Here is a 25,225-nt window from a genome sequence, read left to right as displayed (position 1 = left end):
GGGAGAGCGGAGCCCCGACTGGGACTCGCCGCCGGGGAGAGCAGAGCCCCGACTGGGACTCGCCGCCCTCCCCCCGGCGCTCTGGCCGCCCTCCCCTGCCACGCTGGGAGGGTGGGGGGGAAGGGGCGGCCGGCCGGAGGCTTTTTTGCCTGGGGCGGCAAAAAAGCCAGAGCCGGCCCTGACAGGATGCCAGATGATATGACCCTGGATGGAAATGCAGAACTATTTTGCTGATTGAGCTGTGTGGCTAGAGGAGGTGAATTTCATTAGAACCAACTAAGGAAGAAAAAAAGAAAGCGGAGTTATTCTTTAAAATGATAGAGCTAAGAGAAGGACAGGAAATCTTGTAGAGGGAAGTCCTGGGGATAAAACAGTGAAAAGAAGCTTGAGTGAGGGTTAACGGAAAACTGTAAATAGAGTCCTGCCTTGAAGTTTTCTTACATATGTTATGTTTCTAAAGCTGCAGAATAAAAGCATACCCCAGGAACAGGGATAAATTCTCAACAAGCCCCTGCTGTGCAGCTGTACTGTGTTGTGGGGGGGAATGGTGTGGATCCTCACTCATTCACAGTGAGTATATCACCCAATAATGGCTGGTTGCAGTGAGTATAAGAATCCTCTCTGTAGCTGCCAGGTAATGGAGAGATTGTTCTGTCTTAGAGGCCTATATTTTTTGGATCTGTAGACTTGGTTCTAGTTCAGGTGCTGGTGATGTATTTATTTAGTAATTTGCAGCTGTGAGAACCAAAGGCTAATTAAGTGGAGCTTGTCAGGCTTCTGGGTTGACTGGTAGGTATCCTGCCAGGTCCTCAAATGGTCTGGACATATGTTGCTAATTGCAAGAATTGTGAGACTCAGTATGAGTTTTATAAATTTTATTGAAACAAAAATAAAATGTAACCAAAACTAAGCTACTATTAATAATATTAAATGAACTAGGATCTATGTTTGTACAGTGCCTAGCACAATGGAGTCCTGGTCCATGACTAGGGTTCCTGGGAGCTACAGTAATACATAAGGAGGGGAAAAAAAAAAAAAAAAAAAAAAAGCAAGCAACAACTATCAAATCAATATCAAAATCAACAAATTGGCCTCAATACTGGACTGCAATTAAATCATCAATCCTTACAAATTCTAAGACAGAGTCTGAGAAGGTTGCTGTTTAGTTATAAATCGCAATTAAAGAATTTAACCGATGTCTATCAGGTTTATAATTTGAATTGTTTAGAGAATAATTTGCTTTCAGTATTAAGCTTCTTGTGTTTGGAACACAATCCAATTAAAAAGCTTCCTCCTTAGATTTTAAATTTCTGTGAGCTGGCTAACCCTTTCTGCCCTTCTCCCCCCTCTCCTGCCTGGAGATATCAGAATACAGACTTTAACAACACACTCTTGATAAGGAAAAGTTTGAAGTTACAAGTGACAATCTCAAGTCTCAGGATTTTTAAACATCAACCACACTTTAATGAGTAATTTCACGAGACAAAAGTTAGGGCTGTTTCCAGACACCTTCCCCATGTGGACTTTATGGGATATCTGACTCTCTGAGTAGGAGCTGAATCTACAGTTAAGGAGCCAAACAGTGATATTTTGCTAGCACAGTGCTTCTCGCTAGCAGACCTTCTTTGGGTGCAGGGAGACTGATCAAAGGCTGGAGCGGCCTCTTTGTTGGTGCTTGTGACTTCCTCTCGTCAAAGTTGCTGGCCTTATAGGATCTGGAACGTCACTCTTACCCCTCAGGTAGCTTGTCGACCTGAAAGACTAGGGGTGTCAGCTTTACCCTTGATTCTTGTGGTTGGTGAGCTTCACTCACTCCTTCTTGCAACATCTTCCCCCAAGGTCTTTGGGCAAGTCCAGTGTAAAAGCTATTTTGGAGCCATGCAACTTGATCCAATTACATCTGAATTAGGCCATCCTTAGTGATCATCAACTTGGAAAAGTTCCACTTAAATCAGCAATTTAAAATATATTTGATGTTTGCGTACCAGAGACTGACATCAGCAATTCCTCAAACTATATCAAAAATCTGGATACAAATGACCACTTTGGAGGAAGTTGGCATGGAAGTTGGGTGTAAAGGTCCTGCATCACCAGTTTATGGAAAGTTAGACATAAAAATCCTTTAAAAACAGCTGATTGCTAGGACCCCTTTTCAATAGTCACTCAACATTCATCCATCAGCAAAACTTAAATAACATCAAACAATGATCTGTTTCATCATCACCATTTTCTATTCTTCTTGAAACAAGGCAATTACAGTACCTGAACTATTATTGAACTGGGCAAACAGCTTGTTGTCTGGAATCTACCTCTTAACAGAGAAGTTACATACAAACTTTTCAAGACACCCATTTAAGAAATAAAAATTGTAAATTTCTATAAAGGTCTGTATAGCCATAAAAGCGGCTGTCCTCAGATAGAAGCGGGTCATTGCAGAATGGTACCAGACTTTTTTCCTCTATATGATGACAACTGGCTAAACTGTTTAGCTTTATGCATAATTAAAATTACATTATGGAATCACACAGAAGAGCCTCCATAGTTAAGGATGCATCCAGAGATCCAACACAAGATCCTTATGTTCATGGTCCTAATAACTGTGCAAGGAGAAACTATTTCCAGCTAAGTCTCCTGTGGTGTGTCAGAGTGACCCTCCCATGGACTCAGCTACTCCTCAGCGCAAGTCCAACTTATCTCCCATAAAACACCTGCTCTCTATTGCCCTTCTTCCACCCACACCTATTATCCCTCCATTGAATGTCACTGTCCACTTCTGGGCTCCCCACAATGCTATTGTATAAAGCAAAGGGAGACCTGAACAAGTAAAGGGCAAGGTAAAGGGTTACTTAGTGGGGGGGGACCTAGATTGTGAGCATGTCCTCAGATGGGCTCCAAAGCTATATGACCCCGATAGCTCTGCTTTGCTGTCTGCCCCCGCCAGCCTACCTTAGAAAACCTCCATGGTTGCTCAGCCTGCCTAAGTGGTGAGTCACAGAGTCAGGCTAGCAGCATCAAAGAATGGAAATAGCTGGTGGAACTTGACAGTTCTATCAGCTTTTCCTTGTAGGGATCAAGCAGCCGGTTATGGAAAATAAGAGAAATAATTCTAACATTTTAAATTAAAACATAGTGTGGCCTACATCTGAGCTGTCATGTGAATGAATGTGCTAAGTTTGGGGCAACTGTGATAAAGCTGGTGCAGCCTGAAAACATTTCAGGTGAAATTTCAAAATGGGCTTATTCTGAAATGTTTCTTCTGCTAAAGTTACTATTTGAGAAAAAAAATACAGACAATTCAGTTGGCCCAGAAAAAGTTAGAGTATTAAATGTGGAAACTGAACTCGTTTAATAAAGTGTGAAATGAGGGATTTTAGTCCTGTTTGAAGTACAATCTGAGTGCAACTGTAATAGAGCACTCAGATTTCTCCTGATATTTAATTGAGATCAATTTAACTGCATCAATCTGATGATCTCTATTAAACCTTTACTTGCTACAGGTTTAACTTACAAGTTCTCTCATTCCCCATTTAGGCCCCTCCCTTCCTATACACAAGAAGACTGGAAGTTATGTCTGAAACTATTTCCTTTTAGGTCCTGTCCACACTATGGCTGAAGTCACACAGCCAACAACTGTATTTAGTACATAGTAATTGCTATCATGGTTTCCACTAACAACTGTGGGCAAGGATTTATTTTTTATTAGAATAATGCTGACTAAAATATAGGCCTACATTAAAGTGGTCTAAAGCATGGTTTTCAAATTATCCCCAATGGCGGTGGAAAATTAAATTAAATATAGCTGTTGCTAGAGTAGTTAAAACTGTAGCATGAACAGAATCAATCTTATGGTCACTAGTGACTACCAAAAACGGCACTTTGTTATTTCTCCTATCTGCTCTTGATGCATTGTCTTGATTATGCCTGGTTAGTTGATTGACAAAAGCTTTCATTTCTGTCAGCACTGCAGAAGACCAAGCTGAGTTATTCTGCTGCGTGCAATCAATTAAGTTACCAACTAAGTTTTGATTCTAGACTCCTATTGAAAGTGTTGAGATAAGAGGCAGTGAAAGCATAACTCATTCCCACCAGAGGCAGGGGCAGATTACAGTAACTGATTTTCAGACATCATGTTATGCTTGCACAGTAGTGGCATTTACTGAATATTGATTCATAACAGACAATTTGATAGGGAAGTCACTGATCATAGGCTAACAGGTGTCATTTTACAGTCACTTTTCTAACATTAGCCACATTTTAGTGCACCCCAGTTGTTTGCATATATTGCAGATTTTACCAAAGCACAGATTGTTTAGATTAGAGATGGACCAAGAAATTCAGATCCAAACCCTTCCTCAAGTTTGGGAATGAACATTGCACAGATCCAGAGTGCCGAACTAGAAACAGACCAGCAATGGCAAACAGTGTGGCAATGCTGACTTCACACAGGTGAAGGGAGCTGGAATGGGGGTTCTGGTTTGGGACAGTTTCTAATTTAAATGTGTGTTCTTTTTACTCTAAAAGGAACAACCCTAAGATTCATCATTATAGAGCCTCCATAGATATATGCTGATGGATCTGATTAAGAACTAACCACCTGTGAGATGGTATCCTTTGAATAATGCACTGTTTTTGTAATAAGGTTTGGCAAAAGCAAGCTGTCTACTCTCTCCAATCTAAAGAGTACCTGAGACTACATGCTACTATAATATTTCCAAAATTGCATTTTTCAGATGGACTAAACCTACAGCACTGTTCTACTTTGCTTCCTATGCTGCAATGATTCTAGGAACATGCTCTTATATTTCACAGAGGGAAATAGATAACTATCATCAGTCAAGCTTTAGACCTAGTCCCTCTAGCAACTTCTAAAGAAAAGACAAGGATTTACTAGATTACCTATTCAATGTGAACTCTGCAACCTATGTTTACAAACTAGACAATCCTATTGGTCAAAAACTACATAGGCAAGTGTAGGAGTCCCTGGACTGGATTGCAATGAGAAGTGTTGAGCTGTGCAGGATGAGTGCACCTGGATGAGTTGATCATATTATTGTCAAATCTGAAGTCACAAATTCTTGCTGTTCTGGGTGACTTAATTGACTATGAAGACAAACTCTTCTAGATTGACTCAAGAGCTCTTAACAACCAAGGGCCATCTCTCTGGTGGGCTTTCGCTGAAGATACCTAGTTAGCCCCACATTGGATTTATTTTGGAGTTTGAATTAGAGATCCAGAACACTGCTTTGTATGGTTGGCGGTCAGGGCTCACGGTTTGAGGTGGAAGACCTGTTTTAATTGGTCTGTCCTTGGAGACTAAAGAAAGTAGCTAGACTTTAAAATTCTTGGAGGGGCTATACCGTAAAAACCAATGAATTATTCTACCCAGCAGCTTCTTGGAACACACTTTTTCAGTCTCTACCATTAAATACTCTCAAATGTCCCCCTCCCTTTGTGTCATTGGAGAAAGAAGAAAGTTTAGCACTAGTGGTGGAAATCACAATCTGAGCTTGATCACAGGACAGAATTTTTGAATTTAGGTAATGGCTGTGATGGAGATAAAAGCAGAGCTCTTTTTCACTCCACCACAAGGACAATGAAGTCCCAGTCAGCAGAAATGTTCCAGGTCAAGACAACCTAATGAATCTGGGCTACCTCCACTAATACAGAGTTGAATATTTCTCACTCAGAACTTTTCTACTACCTCACAGAGAAGACTGAGGGTATGTCTACACTACGAAATTAGTTCGAATTTATAGAAGCCGGTTTTATTGAAATCGGTTGTATACAGCCGATTGTGTATGTCCACACAATAAAATGCTCTAGGTGCTCTAGTCGGCAGACCGCGTCCACAGTACGAGGCTAGCGTCGACTTCCGGAGCATTGCACTATGGGTAGCTATCCCACAGCTATCCCACAGTTCCCGCAGTCTCCGCCGCCCCTTGGAATTCTGGGTTGAGATCCCAATGCCCGGATGATGCAAAACAGTGTCGCGGGCGGTTCTGGGTACATGTCGTCAGGCCCCTCCCTCCCCCGTCACAGCAACGGCAGACAGATTCGCGCCTTTTTACCTGGGTTACCTGTGCAGACAACATGGAGCCCGCTCAGCACAGCTGAGCTCACCATCACCATATGTCCTCTGGGTGCCGGCAGACGTGGGACTGCATTGCTACACAGCAGCAGCTGCTAACTGCCTTTTGGCGGTAGACGGTGTAGCATGAGTGATAGCCGTGGGGCTGGCAGCCGTAGGGCTGCATTGCACCAGCCCCTTCCAGGCGATGGTATATTATGACTGGTACCCGTCATCGTCGTACTGGAGTGGCTGTCAATCATGGCCACCTGGGCAGACATGCTACTGTCTCGATGATGACGGTTACCAGTCATAATATACTATTTTCTGCCAATTGCCCAATATTGTCTGCTAAGCACCCAGAAGAGGCCGAGGGCGATGCTGGGTGCTGGCGGACGTGGGGCTGGCAGACGTGGGGCTGCATTGCTACACAGCAGCAGCCCCTTGCCTTTTGGCAGATGATGGTATATTATGATTGGTACCCATCATCATCGTACTGGTATGGCTGTCACTCATGCTGCAGCGTCGGCTGCCACCTTAAGATGTAAAAAATAGATTTGTTCTGTGTTCATTTGCTTCCCCTTCCTCCGTGAAATCAACGGCCTGCTAAGCCCAGGGTTTCCAGTTTAATCTTTGGGGGGACCATTCTGTGTGACAGTTGTTTGTGTTTCTCCCTGTTCCTGTACCTGTACGCCATGTCGTCACTCGGCCCTCCCTCCCTCCCTCCCTCCCGCCCTCCTTCTCCTGGTCCATCAGATACTACTTTCGCGCCTTTTTTCTGACCAGGCGCCATAGCTAGCACTGGGATCATGGAGCCCGCTCAGATCACCGCGGCAATTATGAGCACTATGAACACCACGCGCATTGTCCTGGAGTATATGCAGAGCCAGAACATGCCAAGGCGAAACCCGGACCAGGCGAGGAGGCGATTGCAGCACGGCGACGAGAGTGATGAGGAAATTGACATGGCCATAGACCTCTCACAAGGCACAGGCCCCAGCAATGTGGAAATCATGGTGTCACTGGGGCAGGTTGATACCGTGGAACGCCGATTCTGGGCCCGGGAAACAAGCACAGACTGGTGGGATCGCATCGTGCTGCAGGTATGGGACGATTCCCAGTGGCTGCGAAACTTTCGCATGCGTAAGGCCACTTTCATGGAACTTTGTGACTTGCTTTCCCCTGCCCTGAAGCGCCAGAATACCAAGATGAGAGCAGCCCTCACAGTTGAGAAGCGAGTGGCGATAGCCCTGTGGAAGCTTGCAACGCCAGACAGCTACCGGTCAGTCGGGAATCAATTTGGAGTGGGCAAATCTACGGTGGGGGCTGCTGTGATCCAATTTGCCAGGGCAATGAAAGACCTGGTGATAGCAAGGGTAGTGACTCTGGGCAACGTGCAGTCAATAGTGGATGGTTTTGCTGAAATGGGATTCCCAAACTGTGGCGGGGCCATAGACGGAACCCATATCCCTATCTTGTCACCGGAGCACCAAGCCACCGACTACGTAAACCGCAAGGGGTACTTTTCAATGCTGCTGCAAGCCCTGGTGGATCACAAGGGACGTTTCACCAACATCAACGTGGGATGGCCGGGAAAGGTACATGATGCTCGCGTCTTCAGGAACTCTGCTCTGTTTCGAAAGCTGGAGGAAGGGACTTTCTTCCCGGACCAGAAAGTGACCGTTGGGGATGTTGAAATGCCTATCGTGATCCTTGGGGACCCAGCCTACCCCTTAATGCCATGGCTCATGAAGCCGTACACAGGCAGCCTGGACAGGAGTCAGGACCTGTTCAACTACAGGCTGAGCAAGTGCCGAATGGTGGTGGAATGTGCATTTGGACGTTTAAAAGCGCGCTGGCGCAGCTTACTGACTCGCTCAGACCTCAGCGAAAAGAATATCCCTATTGTTATTGCTGCTTGCTGTGCGCTTCACAATATCTGTGAGAGTAAGGGGGAGACCTTTATGGCGGGGTGGGAGGTTGAGGCAACTCGCCTGGCCGCTGATTACGCGCAGCCAGACACCAGGGCGGTTAGAGGAGCACAGCAGGGCGCGGTGCGCATCAGAGAAGCTTTGAAAACGAGTTTTGTGACTGGCCAGGCTACTGTGTGAAACTTCTGTTTGTTTCTCCTTGATGAACCCTGCAACCCCCCCCTCCCCCGACCCGGTTCACTCTACTTCCCTGTAAACCAACCACTCCACCCCACCCTCCCCTCCCCCTTGCAGAGGCAATAAAGTCATTGTTTTTTCACATTCATGCATTCTTTATTAGTTCCTTACAGAGGTAGGGGGATAATTGCCAAGGTAGCCTGGGATGGGTGGGGGAGGAGGGATGGAAAAGGACACACTGCATTTTAAAACTTTAACTCTTATTGAAGGCCAGCCTTCTGATGCTTTGGCAATCATCTGGGGTGGAGTGACTGGGTGGACGGAGGCCCCCCCACCGTGTTCTTGGGCGTCTGGGTGAGGAGGCTATGGAACTTGGGGAGGAGGGCTGTTGGTTACACAGGGGCTGTAGCGGCGGTCTCTGCTCCTGCTGCCTTTCCTGCAACTCAACCATACGCTCGAGCATATCACTTTGATGCTCCAGCAGACGGAGCATTGCCTCTTGCCGTCTGTCTGCAAGCTGACGCCACCTATCGTCTTCAGCCCGCCACTTGCTCTGTTCTTCCCGCGATTCAGCCCGCCACCTCTCCTCTCGTTCATATTGGGCTTTTCTCATCTCCGTCATTGACTGCCTCCACGCATTCTGCTGTGCTCTATCAGCCTGGGCGGACATCTGCAGCTCCGTGAACATCTCGTCCCTCGTCTTACGTTTTCTCTTTCTAATGTTCACGAGCCTCTGCGAAGGAGAAACATTTGCAGCTGGTGGAGGAGAAGGGAGAGGTGGTTAAAAAAGACACATTTTAGGGAACAATGGGTACACTCTTTCATTACAAGGTCGCATATTTCGGCTTGCAGGCAGCCATCGTAGGCCACAGTGTTTTGGCTTTTTTAACCTTCTTAACATGCGGGAAAGGTTGCAAACAGCAGCGCATTTCCCATATCAAGGATGAATTGGGTTGTCCATTTAAAATGGGGTTTCAATGTAAAAGGAGGGGGCTGCGGTTTCCCGGTTAACATGCGGCACAAACACAAGTAAACCCCCCCCCCCCCACGATTCTCTGGGATGATCACTTCACCCCTCCCCCCCACCGCGTGGTTAACAGCGGGGAACATTTCTGGTCAGAAGAGCAGGAACGGGCGCCTCTGAATGTCCCCCTTAATAAAATCACCCCATTTCAACCAGGAGAGCTTTCTGGAGATGTCCCTGGAGGATTTCCGCTCCATCCCCATACACGTTAACAGACTTGCTTGCTTTTTTTTGGTAATGTTTACAAATATTTACAAAGTTACACTCACCAGAGGTCTCCTGTGTGCCCTGAGGGTCTTGGGTGAGTTCGGGGGTTACTGGTTCCAGGTCCAGGGTCACAAACATATCCTGGCTGTTGGGGAAACCGGTTTCTCCGCTTCCTTGCTGCTGTGAGCTACCTACAGTACCTCCATCGTCATCTTCCTCGTTCCCCGAACCGTCTTCCCTGTGTGTTTCTCCAGTGAGAGAGTCATAGCACACGGTTGGGGTAGTGGTGGCTGCACCCCCTAGAATGGCATGCAGCTCCGCGTAGTAGCGGCAAGTTTGCGGCTCTGCCCCGGACCTTCCGTTTGCTTCTCTGGCTTTGTGGTAGGCTTGCCTTAGCTCCTTAATTTTCACGCGGCACTGCTGTGTGTCCCTGTTATGGCCTCGGTCCTTCATGGCCTTGGAGATCTTTTCTAATACTTTTCCATTTCTTTTACTGCTACGGAGTTCAGCTATCACTGCTTCATCTCCCCATATGGCGAGCAGATCTCGTACCTCCCGTTCGGTCCATGCTGGAGCTCTTTTGCGATCCTGGGAGGACTCCATGACGGTTACCTGTGCTGATGAGCTCTGCGTGGTCACCTGTGCTCTCCACGCTGGGCAAACAGGAAATGAAATTCAAACCTTCGCGGGTCTTTTCCTGTCTACCTGGTCAGTGCATCTGAGTTGAGAGCGCTGTCCAGAGCGGTCACAATGAAGCACTGTGGGATAGCTCCCGGAGGCCAATAACATCGAATTCCGTCCACACTACCCCAATTCCGACCCGCAAAGGCCGGTTTTATCGCTAATCCCCTCGTCGGAGGTGGTGTAAAGAAACCGGTTTAAAGGGCCCTTTAATTCGAAAGAAAGGGCCTCGTTGTGTGGACGTGTCCAGGCTTAATTCGGTTTAACGCTGCTAAAGTCGACCTAAACCCGTAGTGTAGACCAGGCCTGAGTTCAGATGAGATATGCACTTTGATGGAGTAATTTTCATACCCACTGTGGGGGAAAATAGTAAGTGCAACGTCTTTTATCCTTGACTTTAAATTAGTTTTATCCTTTGCGGTCCTGGAAGTGCTTCATGAACTTCAGATTACAGCCTTTATTTGGGTCAGTGTTTCTCATGGGTGGTTAAACTGAGTGGGATGATACTGACTATTATTGGTGAAGCTAGTTAGTGCTTCTTTGGGGGAAGAGCAGAAAGCCAAAAATTTCTTCAATAAGCAGTTATTAGGGGGCTATTGTTTAAGAAACTGTCTCTTGATGTGAGAATCTTGACAATAATTGCCCTGTCTCTAACCTTCCTTTTTTGGGGAAGGTTACTGTGAAGGTTTTAGCCAAACACCGTTGCCAATACGTTGAGTATTCTGATAACCAAATCTACAACCACTTTCAAAGGATTCCAGGGTAAGTTATGGAGGCAACTCTGAGGATTTTCCTCCTGGCAATGGACAAAGATGAAATATCTGTGAGGACTGTGGGGTCAGGTAGGGACAAGTCAATGGGACATATGTTTTTAACTCACTTTTGAAAATCCCATCCTCTATTCCATTCTCTCAGAGAAGACCCAGATAATACATTGGGCAATAGCTCCTCTGTTCCAAGCATTCTCTTGCATGCGGTGCCGAAGGTTCTAACCTGTTAGGTTTCTTGTTCAATATGCAAGTAAAATCCCTCATATAGCAAGGAAGTTTGGGTTGTGATGTCACCAATCTGCTGATTACACTCAGTCCCTCTTTTTAATATCAGACCTCGAGAGAGCAGTGGCTTAGCTCTCCCAGTGTACATCTGAGATTGGGTCCTAAATGAGGCTCAATCCACAGAAGATGGCGGTTGATGGGGGGAAACATCCAGGAGATGGTAGAGTTGATTTCTTGAAAGAGGGGATTTGCTCACCTTTTGTCATAAAGACACACAAACTGGGTGGGTGAAGCCCAGTTGGATCCCTGACTGCTTTTACAAGGCCAGGTAACAGCTATGGCCAGAAGTGCTAATTTTCATCTACTTTCTGAGACAGATTTTTCCATTCTGATGCAGACCGTGCCATGATGATCCATGTGTATGTCATCTCTAGAATCGATTACTTATCAACAAAGCTTCCCTTAACTCTTTCTCTCAGATTTCATCCAATGTGAAACATGACTGCCCACTTAGTGGTGCTTCTCACTGGCTTCAAATTTGCTTCTGGATGCAATTAACAGCTATAGTTTGAGCTATTAGGATCAATATTTGCTTGTTTTCAAACTGCGATCAATGTAACACCAGTTATCGGGGGGCCTGACAAATGAAACATTAACAGAACCAAGCAGTAGAGAATTGTTGGGCTTGGAGAGAGAGAACATTTGCTATCTTGCAAAACAGTACTAAAGATAATGAGAAAGTTAAACCAGTGGTCTGCATGGCTTGGATTGGAGTCCTGGTTACCTGAGTGACTACCCATCCTTACATTATATTATGGCAACTGAGATCAGCTGAGGCACTTGAGCTAACAATCCCCTCAATTTAAATATGAGAATGCTAAAGATATGGTATTTTCAATGAGGGAACCTCTACATTGCTCACTTCTCTCCCAAGTTGGTTTGACAAGACACAAGGCCAATATAATCAGCCATGCTTTTGCCAAAGACTATATTTGGGAGGATATTCAAGGTTTCTCTTTTTTGAGGGGAAAGGAAGTGGTCTTATTGACATAAAGATAAACATGTCTTCAGTGACTTCATCCATGCTTTTATAAAACCCAAGTATATTTAATGCCCATAAACCAAAATATTGAGAATTTTGAAGCATGAATTTGGGATTAATCTAAAATCTGATTGGTGCCCAGGCTAAGTGAAGATTTTGCTGGGATCCTACTGTTTACAATCAAAGTGCTCAGCTGCAGATCTTTAAGGAGGGTTTTATTTTCTATGCATTTTCTGATGGTACCTAAATACAGATGACTCTTTACACGAATTTTCATGGTAGTCACATTAAACAACTTTTTCTTAATAAAACGCTATTCCAGATTAAGTAGAGCACAGAATTAAATTCTGCTTTCCTATTGATGCTAACTGATTTTTATCTGCTAGGAAACAAAAATTGGTATTAGAAGTACCATGTTGTTCACTGCTTTTTGAAGCAATCAGAGTTTCACTTCTCCAGTGATGCTTCTAAGTTTTTAGAAGAAATTGAGCCAGTTGTGATTCTTCTATCTCTAACAATTTTCATTCCAAATTTAATATTATTACACTATCGCAGGTGTGTGAAGGCATCCATTTTCTCCAGTGGAATTAAATGCTCATTTATTTTACATGCAATGATCACAGTCTTGAAGTCATCCAAATATGAAACTAAGTCTGGTGTTTTATTATAACCCCTTGTTCCTCTAAAAGTAAATTCCATTACTGAACTTATATGGCATATTTTAAATCTGTGTGTACCACTTTCTGTAAGTGACATTTTGGAATGAACAAATATCAAAACATTATGAAATAGTTCCAGGATTGTGCACAGAACACTGATGTATTCAGAAATTAAAAGCTGCTGTTTGAACTCCATAAAGCATCAAAAGAACAAATAATTGACAGATGCTGGTAGCTAATTAGAAAAATAAGGGTTGTATAAAATCAAGCAAACTTTTGGCGGTTAGCTGTACTTTCATGTATAATTATCAAATACAAATACGTATACACACAGAATACCAATTTGTAATCACAACTGATATATAATATTGCATATAATTTTTACCTTATCTTGATTATGAACCTTAGAAGTTATGCTTGTATCAGTAAAAAAAAAAAAACCATTCTAAAACAGCCTAGCCTGAAGAAGCATTTTGATTGCCTAATTTAACTTTGTAAAGGAGTAGTAAATCTTATAGTTGGTCTCTGTAAACCTCACAGCTGGAACATTCTAACACTACCTTGCAGTTTCCAGTGATCAAAGTAAGTTACTTTATATATCAAACTAAGAATTTCATAATGGAAATAATACAACATCAGGGGGTGCAGTTATCATGAAATAATTACACTCCTGGGAGATTACAGATAAGGCTGTACCCCAGGGGTGTGATTATCCCATGATAACCACATCCACTGAAATTGCCTTATTGCAAAAATAATCTCTATTCACTGGTGAAATATTATTCAATAGGTGATTTTTTTTAAAAGGTTTTTTTTTAAAATCTTCAATCACCAACTGAATAAGTATAATGGTCTGCATGCAAAGAAAAATAAAACGGAATTAACTCAGTACTGGGTTGTTATTGTTTTCCTGTGTGGTGCAGCGTAGCCCTACATTTTGGATCTTGAGAAACAGCTGTCTCCTCTCACAGAACAGGACTCTGATTAGCAGTAGACATGTGCTTTAATCTGTAGAGGCCCAATCCTGCAGCAATTCCACATGTGGAATTCTCACTTAAGTCAACGGGCAGTCTGTACATGGAGCAGATACGGTATCCAGCCCAAAAGGGCAATGCAAGTCTGTTTGTATGTAAAGAGGAAGAGAATTCCAATGCAGGTTCCTTAACATATCACCACCAAAGGCCCAAATGCTTTTTTGTTAACTATTAAAATAATTTCAGTTTTTACAGGAGCAATAGTTGTTGTTGTTGAATTGCAACTTAATACGTCACACTTGCATAGTGCTTTTTATGTACAAAATGTTTTCCAAACATTATTGAATCAGTCCTCACAACACCCCTATGAGCTAGGTAAATAGGATTGCCTTTTTATATAGATGGGGAAACTGAAGCAAACATTTTAAATGACTTGACCAAAGTCATAATCTCCTTTTCATTCACTTGCAACTCAAAAATTCTCTTTGAGGCTGAAAATAGTCTCAGCCTACAGGAGAAGCTTTTTGGGGGTTTACTGTGACGGCGCAACTAGGGTGGAGGATTGGGGATGAGATGTGAAATTCCCATTCACCTATTTTGGGGATGGGGCTGAAGAAACAACTTTTCCTTTTTTTTCTTTTTAAATTAACACTGTACAAAATATCCCCAACCCCCCCCCCCCCCCCCGGAAATTTCTCATGAGCCTGTTTAGTGCGCAATCCCGCTCCCCCAGAGCACTGCTTTACCACGTTATATCTGAATTCGTGTTATATTGGGTCATGTTATATCGGGGTAGAGATGTATTCTGTTTTACTTGTATACAGCATTAGCTTTAATACACTATAGGGTTACCATACGTCCTCTTTTTCCCGGACATGTCCGGCTTTTCGGCAGTCAAACCCCCGTCCGGGAGGAATTGCCAAAAAGCGGAACATGTCCGGGAAAATGGCGGCTCTATTTAAGAGCCCGGCTGCCTGAACGCTACCGGCTTCGGGCAGCCCCGTGCCTGGAGACCCTGCGCCGCTGGAGCCCGGGAGGGGAAGTGCCCGGCTGGGGGCGCAGGGTCTGGAGGCACGGGGCTGCCCGAAGCCGGTAGCGCTCCGGCAGCCCGGCTCTTAAATAGAGCCGCGGGGACTGGAGCCTCCAGCCGCCGGGGCTGTGTGTAACTGACACAGTGTCAGTTACACAGAGCCCCAGCCGCTGGAGGCTCTGTTTAAGAGCCGGGCTGCCCGAGCGCTACCGGCTTCGGGCAGCCCCGTGCCTGGAGACCCTGCGCCCCCAGCCGGGCACTTCCCCTCCCGGGCTCTGGCGGCGCAGGGTCTCCAGGCACGGGGCTGCCCGAAGCCGGTAGCTCTCGGGCAGCCCGGCTCTGTGTAACTGACACTGTGTCAGTTACACACAGCCCCGGCGGCTGGAGGCTCCAGTCCCCGCGTCTCTATTTAAGAGCCGGGCTGCCCGAGCGCTACCGGCTTCGGGCAGCCCCGTGCCTCCGGACCCTGCGCCGCCGGAGCCCGGGAGGGGAAGTGCCCGGCTGGGGGCGCAGGGTCTGGAGGCACGGGGGCTGCCCGAAGCCGGTAGCGCTTGGGCAGCCCAGCTCTTAAACAGAGCGGGGGCGGCTGGAGCCTCCAGCCCCCGGGGCTCTGTGTAACTGACCCAGTGTCAGTTACACAGAGCCAAAGAGGAGAAAAGCCTCCAGCCCCCGGGGCTCTGTGTAACTGACACAGTGTCAGTTACACAGAGCCCCAGCCGCTGGAGGCTCTGTTTAAGAACCGGGCTGCCCGAGAGCTACCGGCTTCGGGCAGCCCCCTTGCCTCCGGACCCTGCGCCCCCAGCCGGGCACTTCCCCTCCCGGGCTCCGGTGGCGCAGGGTCCGGAGGCACGGGGGCTGCCCAAAGCCGGTAGCGCTGGGGCAGCCCGGCTCTTAAACAGAGCCTAAGAGGAGCAGAGCCTCCAGCTGCGGGGGCTCTGCTCCTCTTCGGCTCTGTGTAACTTATACAGTGTAAGTTACGCAGAGCCGCCGGAGCCCCGGAGGGGAAGTGCCCGGCTGGGGGCACAGGGTTCGGAGGCATGGGGGCTGCCCAAAGCCCGAGCGCTACCGGCTTCACGGTTTGCTGGGCAGCCTCCAGACCCTGCGCCCCCGGCTGGGCGCTTCCCCTCCCGGGCACCAGCTGCACTGGGGAAGCGCCGGCTGGGGGCGCAGGGTCTGGGGGCTGCCCGGGAAACCGTGATGCTGGTAGCACTGGGGCAGCCCTTTCCCCCTGGCTGGGAGTGGGAGGGAGGAGGGGGCGGAGTTAGGGTGGGGGAAGGGGCGGAGTTGGGGCGGGGCTAGGGGTGGGGAAATGGGCGGGGCCATGGCCCGTGGAGGGTCCTCTTTTTTTATTTATGAGATATGGTAACCCTAATACACTAGTGCATGTGCAATGTAGCTGAGTTATGGCTGCTGTGGGAATAAATGAATTTCTTAACTTCTGTAATTTATCTTTCCACATTAAATGTTGCATTTACATATAGGGAATTTTCAAAAATGCTCCAGGAAGGCCTAACTCTGCCCCTATTAAAGTAATGGGAACAGAATTAGACCAATGCTGAGAGCTTCTGAAAATCTCAACTATAGCGCTTTGTATTTAATTTCCTTAAAAAAAGGAAGTCAAGTACCAGTGTGTCTTTTATTTAATTCAAGAGATCATACATGCAACCAAATTTAAAATATGCACTCTAGATTTGCCCCAAACCTGACCAGTCATCTCCCTACACTCTCTCCTATTTTAAAAAGTTATCAGGAGTTGCTCAGGATCACACACTTTCTTTTAGGGCCTAAAGCTAAAAATTTCAAGAAGTGATTGTGCTAGGACAGAGGTGGGCAAAGTATGGCCCACAGGACTGTCCTGCCCGGTCCCTGAGCTCCCGGCCGGGGAGACTAGCTCCCAGCCCCTCCCCCGCAGCCTCAGCTTAGGCAGCTCATCACTGGCGCACCCCCTGCAAGGGGTGGAGGCAAGGGAGAGCAGGGAGGGAGGCTCACCCGCAGCCTCAGGAGAGCAGGCAGGCGGCAGGAACCCTGTGAACGTGGCCAGAGGACTCAGGAGGAGCACCAGGCTGCCGTGCAGTAGTAATAGCTGTAAAGTATATTTCCCCATCCCCCTACCCACACACATATACCAGTAAAACTTTCCAACCAAAATTTCTTCTAAGCTGTAAACAACATTATAAGCCATTGAATACAGAGGCTTAGAAAGACTGCCATGTCATCTACAACTATACAGTTGCTATTATGATGGTATGATCTTCTGACTTAAAAGCAAAGCAGCATGATATACTGTTTCTTGAAGTAAAGCTTTATGGCACTTCCTTTCAATAAAGGAACACCAAATAACTTTTTGAATAAGTCCCTTTAGATAAGACAGATCGTCAACAGGCTGACTTTGCAAAAAGAACTAATAGTTATTACATGAAAGCAACATAGTTTAGCTTCTATCCTTGGCCTCTCTGCTCAGAAAGTTAACCAGGGTGCCAATTGTAATGGCGTTCCTGAAGAAATGACTTGAGAATACATTTCATTCTCAGACTATAAGATTTCCTATAGTCTGCAGTGGAATGTGCCACAGCATGAAGATTCCTTTATGTTTTTGTTACACACCTCTTCAGTGCAACTAGAATCACTCTTAGATACTTCCTTATGACTGTGAAAGTATCACAATCTTGGGTCAAATTACTGAAGACAAAAATTGAATTCCCCTTCAAGCATTCAAAGTAAATATAGTGTGCTATGTATTAAATCACATATGCGTCTGATTAGATAGTATGATCTAAAAATAAAATGCAGCATAAGTGTTTCTAGTCAACAAGAAAGATGACAGAGCAAAATCACTGTTCTTGAAGCAGTGAAAACCTAACACGAGGGGAAAATGTGGCATTTAAAAAACTAAGCCTCAATTACTTGTTGATTAATTTATTTAGGCACTTCAGAGATCTAAGAAATTAAGACAAACTACCCCCTATATACTCAATCATAAACCGGTTCATTTATAAGCCGACCCCGCCCCCCCAAGATGGATAAGTAAAAAATGGAAAATTTTTATAACCCGTTCATAAGCAGACTCTATAGTTCAGGGGTCAGCAAACTTTGGCTCCTGTGCCATCAGGATAAGCCGCTGGTGGGCCGAGATGGTTTGTTTACCTCAAGCGTCCACAGGCACAGAGGTAAACCTAAGTAAACAAAGTGTCCCGGCGTGCCAGCTGCTTACCCTGACGGGCCGGGACAGCAACTGGTGAGGACATTTTGGGGGGGGGGAGGGGAGGGGGAGGGAGAAGCTGGGAGTCAGGGGAGTAACCCCTGTGACCACCCCCCACATGACCCCACCCCTAGCCAGCAGGGCCAGCTCCAGGCACCAGCTTCTCAAGCAGGTGCTTGGGGCGTCCGCTCCTGAGAGGGGAGGTACGTCCAGGTATTCGGCGGCAATTCGGCAGACGGTCCCTCACTCCACCTGGGAGTGAAGGACCTCCCGCCGAATTGCTGCTGCAGATAGCGATCGCGGCTTTTTGTTTTGTTTTGGCTGCCTGGGGCGGCCAAAACCCTGGAGCCGGCCCTACTAGCCAGGGACCCCCACACTCTCCCCATCCCATCCCTTCCTACCTTATCTGGGGAGGGCCACGGGAGGATGTCTCTGGCCTGGCTGGAGTTGCTCCGGAAGGCTGGGCAGTGTGGCCGCAGCCTGCTCTGGTGGGCCGGGTGGCGCTGGGGGGGCTGCAGCTGTTTCAGAGGCTGGGGGGAGAGCAGCGTGGCCAGAAGCGGAGAGACTCTGGCCCCGCCTCTTCCCTTCTGGCTCTGCTAGCTATGCTGCCTCTCCTTGCTCCTTCTGTTGGGAGGAGGGGCCACCTCTCCCTCTCTATACTCGTTCATAAGCCAACCCCCTTCTCTGGTGCTTCCCTTTTTTACTAAAAAAATTTGGCTTATGAACGAGTATATATGGTATGTCACCAATATGAATTGGTGTTCCCTACTTCCCATGCCCTTATGGTTTGAGTCTGAATTGTGGTTACACAATTTTGATGGTCCAGTTAACTCAGTTTATCAACACGGAAGCATCTTTACTTCAGTTCTGAATGGAAAAGACATCATAAGGCTGCATCAGAACTAGATGCCTACATAAAGGGGCAAAACAATGTCACCAGGACAATGTTCATGGGATTTCTTTTTCACGTGTTACTAATTAGATAATTAGATCTTTGGAATCTAAGATATGATCTAGAAATTACAATAGATACAACATTTAGAATCAAGGATTCTTGTTTCTTATTTCATCTACCATTTAAAACATGATGTACCTGTACATTCAACATTTAGATCTAAGAAATGCCTTCAAGATTTATTGTCAGTCCTTTCCGAGATAGACAATTACAAAACATTTTAAATGCATTTCTAGTGCCTACCTGATCCATCACTGGAAACTGAACTTGCATTAATTCCAGAAAGACCAAACAAAGGACATTCTCGGTCAGTGTTTACATGACCCCACTTGTGGCATTTAATACACCTCACATTCCGCACCTGACGAATAAACAGCATAGACATAATTGAGTTAACAATAGAATTTCATGTTTTCTAGTAATTTGCTATGTTCTTAAGTCTAAGGAGGTGGTTTAACTTACTGAATAGGATACAATTAATGTGAATGTCATGTAGTTAGACAAACATTTGAAATACACCTAAGACTCTCACAAAGGTAAATGTAACTTGCCTGGATACCAAATGGCTGATCTCTGATGTTCATGTCATCCTTAGCATATCTGTTACATGCAAAAAGAAACAGATTAAAGTTTTAAGATTAATACAATCAAATAACCAGAAAAGTTTTTCAAACTATCATATACAAAACATCTCATTGTTAGATGTATAGGATTCATATCTATTCCAAAATCAAAGTATCTCAAACAATACACACAAGTGGGAGGAATTTCGAACAACTTAAAAGTGTACTTAAGTGTTCAGCACTAAAACAGGTGTTTTCAAATATGCACCTCAGAACAAAACCAAAAGAAAAATAGCTGATTGAGGAGTTTGTGTGTTCTAGTTTTAAAAGCTTGATTAACCAGCCATGAGGTCATGACAGAATAAGAGAAACCACCTGCCTGAAAAGTAACAGAAGGAAAGAAAGCACAACAAAATGGAAACTAGCTCCAAAAAGAATGGATTTTATCCAGATAAATAAATAGTTCTTACTTTTCTCGTGGGGCTACTTTCTGCCATTCAAATTTGTACTCAGTTTCTCCCTCTTGCTGTAAAACATAAAATACAAGAATGTTGAAAATCTCATATCAAGTTTGAAAGTTATATTAAGTAATTGTAAAGAAAGTGTTAAAAATTGATGTGCTGGATTACCTCTTTGGTTTCTTCTTTGAAGTACAGAAAAGCATGAAAAAAAAATAAGACAAGACATTAATCACAGACATAGCCTGTTGTGGATATCTACATTGGAGGCAGAACATTTTAATGATTTATAATATTGTAATATTGCCTTGAAACATAGATATAATATTTCCTCCCCTCAGACTTTTCAAATTAACACAACAAAGGAGCAGGAGGACATAGCTGAAGTTATATAGCATTTTTGCAACTTGGTGTTGAGTTCTGCATTCATTAGTAAATACAACTGAAGTTCAGAGTAACAAAACCTAATGTGCCAATATCTAGGGTCTTGAGCCTCCTAACACTTATGCAACAAGCTTAACTTCACTACTGTGAGTAGTCTCATAGATTTCCACAGGGCTACTTATGCTAGTGAAGTCATACATGTGCTTAAATGCTTACAGGATTGGGGCCTACGTTTTCAATTCTTGAGAAAATACTTAAAATAAGATTTCATAGTGAAACATTATTACACAACATGAAATTAATGTTCATCATACAAAGATTTTGATTTAAGTCCGGTGATACATTACAGTGAGTTAGATATGAAAGTAATATAGGAACAGATCCTTTAAGACTTAAACTTTAAGTAAGAGACTCTCAACCTTTCCAGACTACTGTACACCTTTCAGGAGTCTGATTTGTCTTGCGTACCCCCAAGTATCTCAAGTTTCACCTCACTTAAAAACTACTTGCCTACAAAATCAGACATAAAAATACAAAAGTGTCATAGCATACTATGACTGAAAATTGCTTACTTTCATTTTTACCATATAATTATAAAATAAATCAAATTGAATATAAATATTGTACTTACATTTCAGTGTACAGTATATAGAGCATCTGTATGACATTTTAGTTTGTATTGACTTTGCTAGTGCTTTTTCTGTAGCCTGTTGTGAATCTTGGCAAAATCTAGATCAGTTGATGTACCCCCAGGAAAACCTCTGCGTACCCCCAGGGGTATGTATACCCCTGGTTGAGAACCACTGCTTTAATTAATTATCTGCAAATGCTATAACATTAAGGATTTCTTAGGTTTTTCTAAATACCGTCACTATTCCTGGATAACTATTCTGCATCTCTCTACAAGGGGCTTTCTTAATGATACAGTAGAACCTCACTAATTCTCACTTAGCTAACCACAAATCTGATTATTCTTACATAAACTCAACCAGCCTCACTCGACTTTGTAGCAATTGAACAATAGTGCTGTAGCAGGCTCTCATATTACTGGTTATCATTACTTTTACAAATATACTCACCTATATTTACTACTAGATTATGAAATAAAATAAATAATTAAACCTAAACCGTACTTGTCAAGATAAATGAACAAATTTTGTGACAAAGGACTATTTTTACTTGCTAATTTATAAAATGTGGTAATTCACAATCTGTTTCATTAGTACGCTTCTACTGTACTTCCTAGCAGGGGCACAGGTTGCTGACATGAAGAGGAATTGAATCAATCAGTTTTCTCATTAGAAACCATCGGAAATCAGTTTCATTGTTATTGTAAGGCAAGTTCTAGTTATATTAATGTCTTTGGTTAAAAGTACCATAAAAGCCAACTAGAAATGTAGTCATTAAAACAAAAACACAAAACAAAAACATTAATTCAGGTACTATGCCTGTCCCTTAGTCCTTTGCTAATTTTTGTGGTTTTACAATAATTGTAACTTAAAAAAAAAAAAAAAAAAGTCTCTCACTCCAGGGGAAACTGGAACACAGGGAAAACCTATTGACTATACTGGGGAGAGAGACAATCCAACTATACACAAAATGCTGTCAGACACACAAAGTAAACTAACACAAAAACTAGAGGAAAACAATATTTCCTGTATTTCAGAGATAGTCATTTTAAGAGTTACTTGTAACAATAGTAAAATTAAAAGATTACATTTGTGTCTAAGATGGTTTAAATTGACAAGTCTTTTTAAAAACCTGGTTTAAGAGCTTTTAAGTTAAATTATAGAACTTACTTCACAACAAAGAAGCTGTCTCATTTCCAAAGGTTTCTAATGTGGATTCAGATTCTCTCTGGTCATACTGACAAGATGTGGGCTATTTGATTATTCTGATTAAATATTATATGCTTTTTAGCGATGTGCTCTCTTGTAATTAGAAGAAAATCTTAGTATGTTACATTAGACTTGTTAAAGTACTTTAACGAGTCTAATGTAACATGCTAAGATTTTATACAATAGTATTTATTCATACTACTGTGGAAACAATAGTATGTGATCATGTCATAAAAGATTGCATATCTTATAATGCAAGTGCACAAAGGTTGCTTGGGCAACATGAAGTATGTCATTTCTTAACTTTTGAGCACTTGACTTTACAACCTTAAGGTTAACAGTTTTTTGTGCAAGCACACAACATATTTAGATCAAATTTCCCACAAGATGTTAAGAAATCAGAAGTACCTTTCTTTGCTCCTGGTGGGGCCTCGTACATAAAATTAAGACCATTCTTCACACGCTCATCACCCATAAGCAATCTAAATTAAAAGAAGAGCTTAGGACATATCACAGGAAATACACAAATTTATGTTATTTACTAAAAGAGCTATTTTAAAATAGACATAAAAGCACACAAGGGAACTGTGACAATAATTCACAATTTCCCATTTGTTAGTGTTAATATTACAGATTAAATATTAAAAGAATATAAAGATTGGTCAATGGCTTTGCAGGAACTGCTACATAACACAATACATGAATCTTTCAGAAGACACCTGTCTCACTTCTGTGCTAGCAGCATTATGAAAAACAGACTTAGGCTGGAAAATTTTGCTTTTATTAATACTGTGGAAGTTCTCACCTATTATCATAAGATTCCTGTTCTTTAAGGTATTGTTGCATTAGTTCTTCTTGTTTCTTCTTATCATATGATATTTTCTGTTCTGCCATCCATACCTATTTAAAATACACACTAGTTAAAAATTAATCTTAAATGTTCATTACATATAAGTAAAATCCTATAATAGCACAGATGCACATAAAACAATATAGTCTCACAGTCTACTTATATTAACTAGGGCTGTCAAGCAATTAAAAAAATTAATCGCAATTAATCACACTGTTGAACAATAATAGAATACTATTTATTTAAATATTTTTGGATGTTTTCTACATTTTCAAATATATTGATTTCAATTACAACACTGAATACAAAGGGCTTGTCTATACTTACATGCTGGTTCGGCGGCAGGCAATCGAACTTCTGGGTTCGATTTATCGCGTCTTGTCTGGACGCGATAAATCGAACCCAGAAGTGCTCCCCGTCGACTCCAGTAATCCTGTTCGGCGCGAGGAGTACGCGGAGTCGACGGGGGAGCCTGCCTGCGTCGACTTCAGCTACGTTATTCACGTAGCTGAAGTTGCGTACCTTAGTTCGAATTGGGGGGTTAGTGTAGACCAAGCCAAAGTGAACAGTGTTCACTTTATTTTTTATTACAAATATTTGCACTGTAAAAAACAAAAGAAATAGTATTTTTCAATTCACCTACTACAAGTGCTATAGTGCAGTCTCTTTATCATGAAAGTTGAACATACAAATGTAGAATTATGTACAATAAAAACCTGCATTCAAAAATAAAGCAATGTAAAACTTTAGAGCCTACAAGTCCTTGTTCAACCAATCGCTCAGACAAACAAGATTGTTTATATTTGCAGAAGATAATGCTGCCTGCTTCTTGTTTACAATGTCACTTGAAAGTGAGCACAGATATTTGCATGGCACTGATGTAGCCAGCGTCACAAGATATTTACGTGCCAGATGCGCTAAAGATTCATAAGTCCTTTGATGCTTCAATCACTATTCCAGAGAACATGCGTCCATGCTGATGATGGGCTCTGCTCAATAACAACCCAAAGCAGTGCAGACAGACGCATGCTCATTTTCATCATCTGAGTTAGATGCCACCAACAGAAGGTTGATTTTCTTTTTGGTGGTTTGGGTTCTGTAGTTTCCGTATCAGAGTGTTGCTCTTTTAACACTTCTGAAAGCATGCTCCACGCCTCGTCCCTCTCAGATTTTGGAAGACACTTCAGATTCTTAAACCTTGGGTCGAGTGCTGTAGCTATCTTTAGAAATTTCACATTGGTATCATATTTGCATTTTGTCAAATTTGCAATGAAAGTGTTCTTAAAACGAACAACATGTGCTTGGTCATCATTCGAGACTGCTGTAACATGAACTATATGGCAGCATGCGGGTAAAACAGAGCAGGAGACATACAGTTCTCCCCCAAGGAGTTCAGTCACTAATGTAATTAATGCATTTTTTTTTAACTAGCGTCATCAGCATGGAAGCACGTCCTCTGGAACGATGGCCAAAGCATGAAGAGGCATATGAATCTTTAGCACATCTGGCACGTAAATATCTTGTAATGCCAGCTACAACTGTGCCATGCAAATACCTGTTCTCACTTTCAGGTGACATTGTAATTAAGAAGTGGGCAGCATTATCTCCTGTAAATGTCAACAAACTTGTTTGTCTGAGTGAATGGTTGAACAAAAGTAGGACTGAGTGTACTTGTAGGCTCTAAGGTTTTACATTGTTTTGTTTGAGTGCAGTTATGTAACAAAAAAACCCTAAATTTGTAAGTTGCACTTTCATGATGAAGAGATTGCACTACAGTACTTGTATGAGGTAAATTGAAAAATACTATTTCTTTTGTTTATCATTTTTACAGTGCAAATATTTGTAATAAAAATAATATGAAGTGAACACTGTACACTTTGTATTCTGTGTTGTAATTGATATATTTAAAAACGAAGAAAAAACATCCAAAATATTTAATAAATTTCAATTGGTATTCTATTGTTAAACAGTGTGATTAATCGCGATTAATTTTTTTTAATCGCAATTAATTTTTTTGAGTTAATAGTGTGAGTTAACTGCGATTAATCAACAGCCCTAATATTAACATGATTAGAATTGTGATTTGCTGCTTATGATCAAATAACATCTACAAATTCTTCATATAAACAAAATAGAATAAAAGGATGCCTGTACAAAATTATATCCTACAAAATAATGTCCAGCTATGTCT

General features: G+C 43.2%; 1 protein-coding gene across 1 annotated transcript in view; it reads right to left on the bottom strand.

Moving 5' to 3' along the window:
* Window positions 1–25,225, bottom strand: part of CIR1 (corepressor interacting with RBPJ, CIR1) — a 45,008-nt gene that overhangs the window by 9,805 nt on the left and 9,978 nt on the right. The window contains exons 2-7 of the mRNA XM_054043361.1: window positions 22,990–23,084; window positions 22,593–22,666; window positions 20,134–20,147; window positions 19,975–20,030; window positions 19,493–19,541; window positions 19,185–19,302 (exon numbers count right to left, since the gene is read on the bottom strand). Coding sequence (XP_053899336.1) covers window positions 19,185–19,302; window positions 19,493–19,541; window positions 19,975–20,030; window positions 20,134–20,147; window positions 22,593–22,666; window positions 22,990–23,084 — 406 coding nt within the window. The remainder of the gene's footprint in view (window positions 1–19,184; window positions 19,303–19,492; window positions 19,542–19,974; window positions 20,031–20,133; window positions 20,148–22,592; window positions 22,667–22,989; window positions 23,085–25,225) is intronic.

The sequence above is a fragment of the Malaclemys terrapin genome, chromosome 11 (genome assembly GCF_027887155.1).
Source record: "Malaclemys terrapin pileata isolate rMalTer1 chromosome 11, rMalTer1.hap1, whole genome shotgun sequence".
In the NCBI taxonomy this organism is placed as follows: domain Eukaryota; kingdom Metazoa; phylum Chordata; order Testudines; family Emydidae; genus Malaclemys; species Malaclemys terrapin.
The sequence above is the reverse complement of the archived record's forward strand: the minus strand, read 5'-3'. Positions and strand labels throughout refer to the sequence as shown.